The sequence below is a fragment of the Lethenteron reissneri genome, chromosome 25 (assembly GCF_015708825.2).
Source record: "Lethenteron reissneri isolate LAM-NWPU_2019-01 chromosome 25, ASM1570882v1, whole genome shotgun sequence".
Lineage (NCBI taxonomy): Eukaryota > Metazoa > Chordata > Hyperoartia > Petromyzontiformes > Petromyzontidae > Lethenteron > Lethenteron reissneri.
Window position 1 is genome coordinate 2,338,179 of NC_083803.1, and position 12,463 is coordinate 2,350,641.

At 50.9% G+C, this 12,463-nt stretch overlaps 1 protein-coding gene across 1 annotated transcript; it reads right to left on the reverse strand.

Moving 5' to 3' along the window:
* Nucleotides 1-886: 886 nt before the first annotated feature.
* LOC133347013 (RRP15-like protein) lies at nucleotides 887-12,035 on the reverse strand. Its single transcript, XM_061558891.1, has 5 exons — nucleotides 11,909-12,035; nucleotides 10,415-10,758; nucleotides 10,112-10,209; nucleotides 7,507-7,702; nucleotides 887-1,246 (listed from the first exon to the last, which is right to left on the reverse strand). Exons 1-5 carry the CDS (start codon nucleotides 11,955-11,957, stop codon nucleotides 1,097-1,099), a joined length of 837 nt encoding a protein of 278 aa, XP_061414875.1. The 5' UTR covers nucleotides 11,958-12,035; the 3' UTR covers nucleotides 887-1,096.
* Between the last annotated feature and the right edge of the window lie 428 nt (nucleotides 12,036-12,463).

The following is a 12,463-nucleotide window of genomic DNA, read 5'->3' on the forward strand; positions in this document are numbered from 1 at the left end:
GCAACCTACGGCTCCGGAGCCGCATGCGGCTCTTTACGGGCTGCTTCTTGACGATATGTACAGTATGTACTCAGATGCATTGCGGCTCTTGAAATACTGAATTTTGTACCGAATTGGAAAGAAATGGCTCTTCTTGTTATTTTGGTTGCCGACCCCTGCCCTAGTACAAGCCAATTGCATGACTTAATTTACTCAATATTGTTGGAGTGTAAATTGAGATCCTATTTGCAGGTCGTCTTGAGCTTCAATTAGCTTAGGGGCTTGGAGGCCACGTGTCAATTGGGCAGAAGGGAGAAATCGTTGGCGAGATGTGACGTCCTCGGATTTGGCCTTACTTGATACTGATGATCTAGCTTAAAGGGGCAGGGGGTTGTCACATGCACAACCAATGCAAACAAAATCACTGCGAGAGCAACTTCAACAACCTTCACCGCACTCCCACCATTACCCAGTGAGGTTTACACCACAGTAGCACATGCTCCTCTGAACATAACGCACAGCTGGTCTTGGAAAGCATGAGCCAAGGCCCTGCCCATGACTTTTGAAGATGGTCTCTTTAAGGCTCAGCCACTCGCACAGCCGGTTCCTGGAGGGCCAGGGTTAGGCGCCACTGCATGGGAGGGCCCTGTTATTTCCGTGAGGATGACCCTACACACCCATCCCCATTGTCATAGGTGTTTAGGCAGCAGTGCGAGCATGGTGACTAATAACTGGAGGTTGGGTGGAGTGGCTTATGTCTGTAGGCTCAGTGTGCGACCACTAAACACACTGGTGGCGACTGCACTTACAGGAAGTCACGCCACTAGCCAGGTCACACACACACACGAGCACGTCCGCTGCGCTTCACACCTAGCGATGCAAACACCGTCAACGCTTTTCACAATGAAAATGTCTCAAAAATGTTTTATTTTTTGTTTATATACACAGAACTGGGAAACATGGTAAACCCAACCGAAAGGCGAAATGTGTCGACTGTCAGTATTTTAAAACACGGCCGTTAGACACTGTTGCGCAGGTATGAAGTAGATGCAGAAATTGCAGATCTCGCAGTGCCGTACGATGTGGGTTGGGGTGTGCGAGCGTGGCCCCGTGCGCACTAGTCCGACTCGCTGTCAAGCTCGTCCATCGGTTCCCCGTCTCCTCCACTCGCCGAGCTGACGCTCTCCTTGTCCCAGTCTTTCATTTTGGCTCCCATCATGAAGTCTTCTCGCAGGATGTTCCACGATGGCCCGCTCTGCTCACCCGCCTGATCATGCCACACAAGCACACACAAGCACACACAAGCACAAGTCCACACTTTAAAACCGTGTGCCTCTGTTGGGGAAATTGATGTCTTTTAGACCAACAGGCAAGGTACCTAAGAGGCCCATGTCCACCTGAAGAAAGCTACGACATAAGAGGAGATGTGAATGCTCACCCGTGTTCAATTTTATGATGTCACAAAAATCAAAGCCCCCCCATGCCCATAAAACTGAACGGAAGTTTTAACCAAAAAAGTGAAAACATTGCTTGGACATTTTTATTACTGCACATTGGAGTTTTGACAATTTTGTGCAGCTTGCTGAACTGTATGAATGCGTCTGCTGCATTGAACGGTGCCTGCGAAATAAGCGCCCCTAATCGCAGTATAAACCTCTCCTTTTTTATGTTTTCTTTGCCTAAAGAGAAAATGAATAGTTTGGTGCCGCCCTTCCTAACGTGGATGTGTTGAATTTCATCGCACACCGCTGCCTCGTCACCGGCCCAGATAAAACCAATATTGATTTGACAGCAGCAACCGCAACGGCCACAGCGGCCACAGCACCAGCAACCACAGCAGCCGCGAACCAATCCCGCTGGGGAAGGAACACATTTGCTCAATTAAGTGACAGCGAGGTCAGGTCCATGGGCAGGGCAGGGCACAGCAGCCGCATTGTGCACGAGGGAATGTCGCCTGTGTGACGGGGCCATGCTCTGCTCGCCCAGGGCAAACACCGGCCCACAGCTTTTCCGGCTGCAGCTGCCGCCTGCCCCGCCGGTCGGCCGGCTGGCGCGTTTAAGTCAGTGCTGCAACTGCGGGGGTGGTGTGCCCAATGGTCTGGCTCATCCCTGTCTGCAAGCACGTGGGCGGCTCCACCAAGATTTTCCAGTTAAATTAAAAATACCTGAGGACTACCTGTTTCATGTTAGACTGTAAATGCCAGTGTTGACTTGCATGGTTCAGTCTGAAGATATCATTCCACTGAATATTAGAGCTACACAAGCTCAGTCTCAGGAGTGAGCACATACAAGAGTAAAGGGAGTAAACTTTTGCCACCAAAAATTTGCCCACCAATTATTTGGAAGTGCTCCGACTGCTGATGCAGCCTCCGCACCATCGCTTTTAACAGGACTTTCTGACTCCCACCACCTCGTGACTTACGCTCGCCACCGATTGGCAGCTCAGGGCGATCGGGGCAGCCCCATGTGTATGTACAGGGCAGCTGCATGTGTGTAAAGGGCAGCCTCCTTTGTGTAGGTGTTTGGGAAGGGAAGCTTCCTGTGTGTGTGCGTGTTATCGAGAGGGCAGCCTCCTGCGTGGGTGTGTGCGCGGAGAGGCGAGTCTTGTGTGTGTGTGCTAGGAGGGCAGGCTTGTGTGTGTGTGCTAGGAGGGCAGGCTTGTGTGTGTGTGCTAGGAGGGCTGGCTTGTGTGTGTGTGCTAGGAGGGCAGGCTTGTGTGTGTGTGCGTGCTAGGAGGGCAGGCTTGTATGTGTGTGTGTGCTAGGAGGGCAGGCTTATGTGTGTGTGTGCTAGGAGGGCAGGCTTATGTGTGCGTGTGCGTGCTAGGAGGGCAGGCTTGTGTGTGTGTGTGTGCTAGGAGGGCAGGCTTATGTGTGTGTGTGCTAGGAGGGCAGGCTTATGTGTGCGTGTGCGTGCTAGGAGGGCAGGCTTGTGTGTGTGTGTGTGCTAGGGGGGCAGGCTTGTGTGTGTGTGTGTGCTAGGAGGGCAGGCTTATGTGTGTGTGCGTGCAAGGAGGGCAGGCTTGTGTGTGTGTGTGTGTGCTAGGAGGGCAGGCTTGTGTGTGTGTGTGCTAGGAGGGCAGGCTTGTGTGTGTGTGCTAGGAGGGCAGGCTTTTGTGTGTGTGCTAGGAGGGCACGCGTGTGTGTGCTAGGAGGGCAGGTTTGTGTGTGTGTGTGCTAGGAGGGCAGGCTTGTGTGTGTGTGCTAGGAGGGGAGGCTTGTGTGTGTGTGTGCTAGGAGGGCAGGCTTGTGTGTGTGTGCTAGGAGGGCACGCGTGTGTGTGCTAGGAGGGCAGGTTTGTGTGTGTGTGTGCTAGGAGGGCAGGCTTGTGTGTGTGTGTGTGTGCTAGGAGGGCAGGCTTGTGTGTGTGTGTGCTAAGAGGGCAGGCTTGTGTGTGTGTGCTAGGAGGGCAGGCTTGTGTGTGTGTGCTAGGAGGGCAGGCTTGTGTGTGTGTGCTAGGAGGGCAGGCTTGGTGTGTGTGTGCTAGGAGGGCAGGCTTGTGTGTGTGTGTGCTAGGAGGGCAGGCTTGTGTGTGTGTGTGCTAGGAGGGCAGGCTTGTGTGTGTGTGCTAGGAGGGCAGGCTTGTGTGTGTGTGCTCGGAGGGCAGGCTTGTGTGTGTGTGCTAGGAGGGCAGGTTTGTGTGTGTGTGCTAGGAGGGCAGGCTTGTGTGTGTGTGTGCTAGGAGGGCAGGCTTGTATGTGTGTGTGCTAGGAGGGCAGGCTTGTATGTGTGTGTGTGCTAGGACGGCAGGCTTGTGTGTGTGTGTGCTAGGAGGGCAGGCTTGTGTGTGTGTGTGTTCTAGGAAGGCAGGCTTGTGTGTGTGTGCTAGGAGGGCAGGCTTGTGTGTGTGCGTGCTAGGAGGGCAGGCTTGTGTGTATGTCTGTGTGCTAGGAGGGCAGGTTTGTGTGTGTGTGCTAGGAGGGCAGGCTTGTGCGTGTGTGTGCTAGGAGGGCAGGTTTGTGCGTGTGTGCTAGGAGGGTAGGCTTGTGTGTGTGTGTGCTAGGAGGGCAGGCTTGTGTGTGTTTGTTAGGAGGGCAGGCTTGTGTGTATGTGTGTGTGTGCTAGGAGGGCAGGCTTGTGTGTGTGTGCTAGGAGGGCAGGCTTGTGTATGTGTGCTAGGAGGGCAGACTTGTGTGTGTGTGCTAGGAGGGCAGGCTTGTGTGTATGTGTGTGTGTGCTAGGAGGGCAGGCTTGTGTGTGTGTGCTAGGAGGGCAGACTTGTGTGTGTGTGTGCTAGGAGGGCAGACTTGTGTGTGTGTGCTAGGAGGGCAGGCTTGTGTGTGTGTGTGTGCTAGGAGGGCAGGCTTGTGTGTGTGTGCTAGGAGGGCAGGCTTGTGTGTGTGTGCTAGGAGGGCAGGCTTGTGTGTGTGTGCTAGGAGGGCAGGCTTGTGTGGGCGGTGCAAGTCCGGGAGGGGGTGCGCGGCTCTTGGCAGCCCTCCAGCCGGTAATCACTCCCATCTGCGACCCAGCCACGGCACAGGCGAGCCTTTCAAACTCCGTTTGCACAAATATTTGATCACAGCCCACCGAGATGCCAGCCCAGCTCCTCCAGGGAAACGGGGCCGGGGCTGCTCGGCTCAAAAACCCCTGTGTGTAAAGAAAGCAAAACTCAAATCTTTCCAACTATTTTGTTTCTCTTTCATTCTGCTGATCTCTTGTGGAGAATAATAAAGACATACATGCGTGTCTGCTCACCCCCTTCTGAGTGTAAACACAGCACGCTCTCACAGCCTATTGAAACTTTGCTCTCCTCATTTTTCACACACAAATAGTAATTGATTGTTAGCGCAACAGCCAACATGTTTGGTTTATGTTAACATCAGTTCTGTCAGCGCTTCGTTTTCTATTAAGACTGCAGAAATATAGCAAAATTCGATTTAGCAAATACATCTACCATGTAGCATTATTCCTATTACCAGACATCGTGAGATATTCTAGTAATCCAATTCTATGGAGGCAAAGGTTCATGGATTGAATTGATTTGTTAAAACTCACTAGACTGCAAGGTGGCCAATAGATGGCAGTACAGCAGGTGGGATTGTGAACCAGTCTGTGGAGATCTTTGAATATTGTCTTTGCTCGTGTGGATTCTATCCAGGCACTCTGGTAATCTCTTTGTAAAACACTCCTAAAAATTTCACCAAAAGGTCCCAATGCATGGTCTGCCTGAAAAGTGTCTTAACCCAGGAACGCTTTTGAATAAATATGATAATTTATTACATTAAAAAAATGTAACCAAATTTGGGTTCTAATAATTCCAAACTATTTCTGGAATGAATCGTCGGCTGGATGCATGCATCCACCCACCCACCCAGGGGGACTTTCTACCCAGGCGGAGCCTAAACAGCCAGAATAAGCCGGCAGATACCTCATAAGTGTTTCTCGGCAACCTCAGTGACAAATGTGGTCCCATGTGCGAATCGCAGCACAGTGCGTAGGCGACCAACCTCACCCCCCTGCACGGTCACCCTCCATCCTCAACTCAAGACTCAAAAAAGTGCCGACTCGCACGAGGAGAGGATGTCAAGCCGTGACGTAGGCTTCTCGGAGACTGGCGGAAGAGGTGGTTTCACCCCATTTCTGGACACGCTGCATTACTTTATGCTGAAATAAAATCAGTCACGAAATGTTTTTATTGGCTCTCGTTGAGCAAAGTCCGTGGCTTCATGCCTCAGCGTGTGAGGTTTGTAGTGTGGGCACTGCGGCTGAGGCCAAGGGCCCCGCAGCAGCTGCTGCTGGTCACCATCAAGAGCCGCGCACCCTCGAGTTGCCTGCACTGTGCCTCCTTGGAAGCCAAATGCACTCGAAATGCAAGGAACGTGAAGAAGCACGATGGGTGACGAGAGCTCGCTGGGTGAGGTGCAGGGCAGCTTCCCTTCCGGCGCCAGCACTCAATGGAAGTAGCAGCAGGCTGGGGGAGGCCCTGGGTGGGGTTTGTCTACAAGAGCCAACCTCTACAACCATAAATCAGAAGCCATCCACCTACGCTGTCCCCCGCAGCCCTCTTCATCACAGACATGATTACAGCCTCTGTTAAGCTCCACAGCCCTGCGGTTGCCTCCGATGAAAGCGCCGGCCGACCGTCAAATCAAACACGGCTTGAGCATCAGACAGAGCCGGGCTCACCCAGGATGACTGTGCAGTGAGGCTCCATCCTTGTTTGTTTCAAGAGGTTCTTTAACAGCAGCCCACTCTGGAGGAAACCCGTGTAATGTAACTCTACTTGACTTTGTTGTGAAATGTGACTTAAAGAATGATTGCCATTAAAAGCGTAAACCACTGAACACAAACCTCCACTTCCTGTGTTGACCACAGTGGTGACAGTATGTCTCCAGTGTTAATCTCAGGCGTTTATTTCGTATTTGATTATTTTCCTTTTAACACACCCCGAGCGCAAGACATTTTGTTTTGGTCTCTAGTTATCATTAGAAAAGGGCAGGATTTATTGTCCTGAATGGTTAGGTTACTATATTTAACCAACTCCCAGTTCCCAGAGCTGAGGTTGAATAGTGCAAATTCCAGGCTGGCCATGGGCTATGTTTGGCTGCAGCAGATGAATGTACTTATGTTAATGTTTTAATCTGCTTGCAAGCAAGCAAACACAGCTCAAGCATTCATAAAAATTGCCAAGTCCCAATAATTTCTGCATTTCGCTGCAAGTGTAAAAGTCGCAGTTTGCTCACGTACCCAGCGGCACGTGCAGCTACAGCGACTAAACACGACACCGTCACGTCTCTCGAAGCCCCCCCACAGCGGAGCTCACTCACAGGCAGCGTGTGACCCAGCAGTGCGAGCACTCCCGGGCGCTGCACAAGCCCACTCCGCCGCATAGTTGTAAGTTGTGTTTTAATCACGAAAGTGTTACCCAAGCATACATGTTGTCACTGCCTCCTTACGGTTTGTATTATTCCTTTATGCGTCTCTAATAAATACCATTTGGTTTATAGTGTCACACCGCAGATGATGTATAGATGTTTTGTCTTGAAACCCGTTACATGATATGTTCCCTCCTCCGCAAAACGAAAGACACCGCGCCTCTGAAGCACTAAGCATGGGTAGGAGGAGTGGGGTATTGACAGAAAACTCAAACCAGACTCCCCCAAACGAAGCCCGATTCTCATGAACAGTAGAACATCATCTCGTTCAGCCACCCAACCTTGTCACCAAGGGTCCTGGTGTACACCAAACTAACTACACCCAACACGGGACACCCCATCATCTGAACACGTGACAGTGCTCCTGGTGCCTCCAGGGAGCGAATGAACCTTGCTTCTCCGACACTGGTGGCCAGCGTTTAATTCCGAGCGTCTCATATTTTGTTCCCTTCCTTTTTTTTAAACAACCACAAATATTCCATAGAGAGCACCACTGCAACGAGAGCACATTTTTAACTTGCATTATTTAGTCTACGGGGCTGCTTTCCTTGCCTTTGCGTATGTTGGCCAGGCCGATGGAAGGAGCGGGAGGTGGAGGTGGGAGCAGAGGCTGCCTCTGGGTGCCCCATGCTCATGGAGATCAGGGCCCTTACCTGTGGGGCTGTGCGGCCGGGGCCCGTGCGTGTAAGTGTCGCGTCCTCCTCGCCCCGCAGCATGCTGATGAAGTCCTTCTTGGTGACGGAGGAGAGCACCTTGGCTCTCTTGCGCTCAAGACCGCCGGCTTCTTTCACTTTTTTCTCCATTCCCTTTTGGTGTTTTCGCACAGCATTGAAGAGCGTCACCACGCCCCTGATACAGCACGGGACAAACAAGTGCGTCATCGTTACCACATCGCCACTATTATTATTATCATCCGCTCTGAAAAAAAGATTTAAAGATTCCCAGCTTTTCACAGTGACACATCTCGTAAGCATTTTGTTCAGAGTGATGATGATGATGCATCCAAGAGCTCAGCTACGGCTACTGCGGTCGGCGCAACGTTTCAGAGATGAATCGCATTCATTTCACTTCGGGGAAGGTCCCGCGCCGAATGCTGATGGCGTTCTCAAAGAAAAGCAGGACACCTTCGAGATGCGGAGGGGTTGATGGGAACCAGAGCATTGCTAAGATAAATTGTGGAAAAATGTTTGCACTCCTAATATCAGTGCAGTTATACATTATTAATCTTTCTTGCATACTTTTTAAAAATGCCGTATTAATTCATGAACGACAACAGTATATACCATTACAGAAATATCTGAAGCTGCATTGCAGTAATGATACCTCAAGCAAAGTACAGTATTCAATATGAGTTCCATGAAAAGTCCCTTTGGTTAAACGTTTAAAAAAAGGCTGAGGAAACCTGCCGACTGTGGTGGGCAGCAGGCCCCAACGCTGTGCCCACCCCCACGTGTGCTACATTTTCCACAAAGTATTTTATATTTACTTGAAACATACCAAAACCAGCTTCAAGAAATCCCGACATTTTTCCATTTTTTTTTCCATCTCATTGTTACGTAACAGATTGTAAAAATGTACTGTCCACAACATCTGAAACTGCAAGTGGCCCCATTTAACAACCAAAACTAACACACCTATTATGCCCAGCTCTTTTATATTGATTGGACATACAACCAAATGGGCACTGCTTTCAAAAGATTCATGTTACGTCTCGAGGAGCCAGTCGGGACCGCTTGGCCTTGTCGGGTGAGCACATGATGACTGCGTGCCTGGAAGACCGGGGCTCACCGTGGCTACTTGGCGGGGTGGCTCGCATGGCATTCCATGCAAACAGGACCATACCGTGCGCTGGTCAGAGAGTTTCTGCATACATTTGGAAAACCTTTCAGGTTTCTGACCAATATTTCACGTGAACCTGAATGCCCAAGAAAAGTGAGCCGTTGAACCATCGAAGGCTGTTGTGTTTGTACAGCTGCTTCTACTCCAATCCAGCCCATCACCATATCATCATCCCACCCACGGCACAGCATCACAGCCAATTGTGGACCAGTTTCCAAAGTAATAATGGCTAGCTAAGGGGGGGGGGGGGGTGTTTCGTTTCTCCTTGTCGTGAGGCACAGTGGGAAGAGGTCACAAGGGTCAGAGTAGTGTTTTGTAAGCAAAATAGACCCCAAACAAATCCCTGCCACAAGAGTGGATGCCAAGTCACCGAAATGTATCTTATTAGTCATCATCTATAACATACAGTACAAATCCCACATCAGCTTCACATACAAGTACTTGCAGGAATCCTGTTGCTCACATTTAACAAATGCTGTGTTTGTCTCCAACCTCCTTGAGTTGAACAACTGATTACTATATACTTTATGAATACAGGATTATATGTCACGCATGTATACAAAGGGCCCTAAGTCAATGAGTACAAACTGACCTCTATATAAGAACAGGTTAACCACAAGCGCACTTCACACTACATATGCTATTAAATCACTCCTTAATTGCGAAAAGCATGCTTCAGAACAAAAACACATTTATGAACTTGAAAAATGCTCATTTTAACATGCAAAGCTTCCTTTGCATTCCTGAGACAAACCCAAATGAACCTGGAGAGGTACTTGTCATTTTGTTTCTGCACAACAAAATGACGACAACGACTTCACCCACAGTTCAACAGCAGATAAACGTAGGCCTCTCGAAGAAAGCGGCTTGCGGGAGAAACAAAGCCTGCAGGAGTGACTTGCTTGGCTGTATTCTTTGGTTCTTTTGGTAAAGTCACGTAGGTGAAAAAAGAAAAGAAAAAATAAATACATGTATTTATTTAATAAAAAATAATAATCTTAGGTTTTTTCGGTAAAGTCACGTAGGTGAAAAAATTTAAATGAATAAAAGTAATATAAGATAAAAATTAAATAAAAATCACGACGTTTCGGAGGCAACACAAGCTTCCGTCTTCAGGTGGAACCGTCACAGCACGCTTGCTGTATGCTGTATTAATTTTAATTTTTTTTACCTACGTGACTTTACCGAAAAAAACCTAAGAATATGAATCCTTGCAGTCACGAAAGCTTCAAATCTAGAAAAAAAAATTTGTATAAATATTTTTTTTTTCACCTACGTGACTTTACCGAAAGAACCAAAGAATATGGATCATTGCCGTCACGGAAACTTCAAATCTAGAATTGATTGGCTGCCTTTGCCCGGAGGTGTCTCCGAGGAGGAGGCGTCTCCGAGGAGGAGGCTGCTGATGCGTCTGCACACCTGGTGGCCACTCTCTGCAGATTCCGCTCTCGGTCGCGGTCCTTGGTGGCGTCGGGCCTCATCCGGCACATCTCCTCCCACTGCTGCTGCTTTTCAATCTGCAAAAGACGTTAAATGACCACTGCCGTTTAATTTTACGCTAATGGGTTTCCACCTGCTTAGAAATAAAGAAAACATTGCATTGATGGAATATCAACCGTGACATTTATGGAAAGCTAACTTGTTGGATTTGTCTGGGTAAAAACAAAGAGCAAATGTAACCAATTAATTCCAATATCGGTTAAAAAGATAAAAACCCGTTACCTGTTTTCTCAGCTTTTCTCGCTGCTCCTTTTCCTCTTCCTTTGCCTTTTCAATGTCTTTGCTTTTCACGAGAATAGCTGGTTTACTTTGGGGTATTTTCTTGTTCAGGATCTTGGCCATGGCATCAGCCCAGCCGGAGGGGCCGTCGTCTGTTGTTTCCAAATCGTTGCTCTCATCGTCATTATCACTTGCGTCTGCATCTCCAGCGTCCTCGGCGTCGCTCCCAGCGTCCGAGGCTGCATCCAGTTCGTCTTGGTCCACCTTCTCCTCCTGGTCCACCTTCTCCTCCTGGTCCAGCTCCTCATTATCCTCCTCCTGGTGGTCAGGGCTGCACGGCGTGGGTTCTGCATTCACAAGACAAACGTTAACACTGGAATCGCGCGCTGCTACTGCAATCGTTGACGAATGGCGCCACCCACTGGACGAACAACCACACGGCAACGCGAAGAGCGCCCGTGGTGCCCCGTCCGCATTGTTCGTGTCTCGGGGAGGAGGACGGGGCTCGATCGCCTCATCACGCCCCGGTCCCGTAGCGGGAGTGAGAAGCAACAGAGGACCCCAACTCAGCTACGTGTCGAGAGCGGAACATCCCGATGAAGATGTTTCGCTTTCCCCAACGCTCACCTCTTCGATCACCCGCCCCTCTCCCCCTTTAGCCCTCGCCCACCTCTTTTCAGCATATCGGCATTCATCCCCTCATTTGTTTTTACCCACACCTCACATTCTCTCAATCCCACACATCTCGTACTCCTCTCCCTCCTTCATATGTCTACTCTACACCCCCCACCTCCTCCCCCACCTCCTCCTCCCCCCCACCAACTCCCCCCCACCTTCTTCCCCCCCCCACCTTCTCCCCCCCACCTCCTCCCCCCCACCTCGTCTCCTCCCTCACCTCGTCTCCTCCCCCTCCACCCCCTCCTCCCCCCCACCTCGTCTCCCCCCCCCCACCTCGTCTCCTCCCCCCCACCTCCCCCCCCCACCTCGTCTCCTCCCCCCCACCTCCTCCCCTCCCCCCACCTCGTCCCCTCCCCCCACCTCTCCCTCACCTCTCCCTCACCTCGTCTCCTCCCCCTCCACCCCCTCCTCCCCCCCACCTCGTCTCCTCCCCCCCAGCTCGTCTCCTCCCCCCCACCTCCTCCCCCCCACCTCCTCCCCCCCACCTCGTCTCCTCCCCCTCTCTCTCACCTCGTCCCCTCCCCCCACCTCTCCCTCACCTCGTCTCCCCCCCCACCTCGTCTCCTCAACCTCCCTCTTCCTCACCTCGTCTCTTCTCCCCCACCTGAACCTCCCTCTCTCACCTCGTCTCCTCACCCTCCCTCCCTCTCCCCCACCTCGTCCCTTCTCTCCCACCTCGTCACCTCTCTCCCACCTCGTCCCCTCTCTCCCACCTCGTCACCTCTCTCCCACCTCGTCACCTCTCTCTCTCTCGTCTCTCTCTCCCTCACCCCCACCTCGTCTCTCTCCCCCACCTCACCTCGTCTCTCTCTCCCTCACCTCGTGGATGGTTCCCAACTCCGCTCCTCGTGCTCGTGGAGACGGCCATGTTTCCGGAAGTGAGGGGTACGGTGCGCGGGGAGAGACGGGAAACGCAGCGAGGGGGAAACGCGGTCCGGGTTTTTAGGTTCCGGGTCTCGTTGGTGCAATACGAAAACGTGCGTTCTCGAATCTGCCCACCCCGCCTTCATAATCAGTCGTTATTTGGGCTTTCCTCCTTAGCCTTGTCTAAATCAACGTGCACGAACTACATTGCGATGAGAATGGGGTATTTTTCCTTCCCCATAAGTATTGGAAACCCAGTGAACGGAGGCCAAACAGTAGATTGCCTCTGGTAGAATGTTCTTGTCATTCATTGCACATTGCTCCATTGCATATTCTGTGTTGCGTGTTATTAATTGTGCATTGTGTTTTCCTGTGTATGGTTTTATGGGAGGTGGTTGCAATAACACGGCGTTCTGGCCTCTACAGGGCAAAGATAAATCATTCGCTTTGCTTTGCCTGAATTTGTATGTAAACCTATGGTGGTGTGTGCGAAATGCCAACGTTCTATTT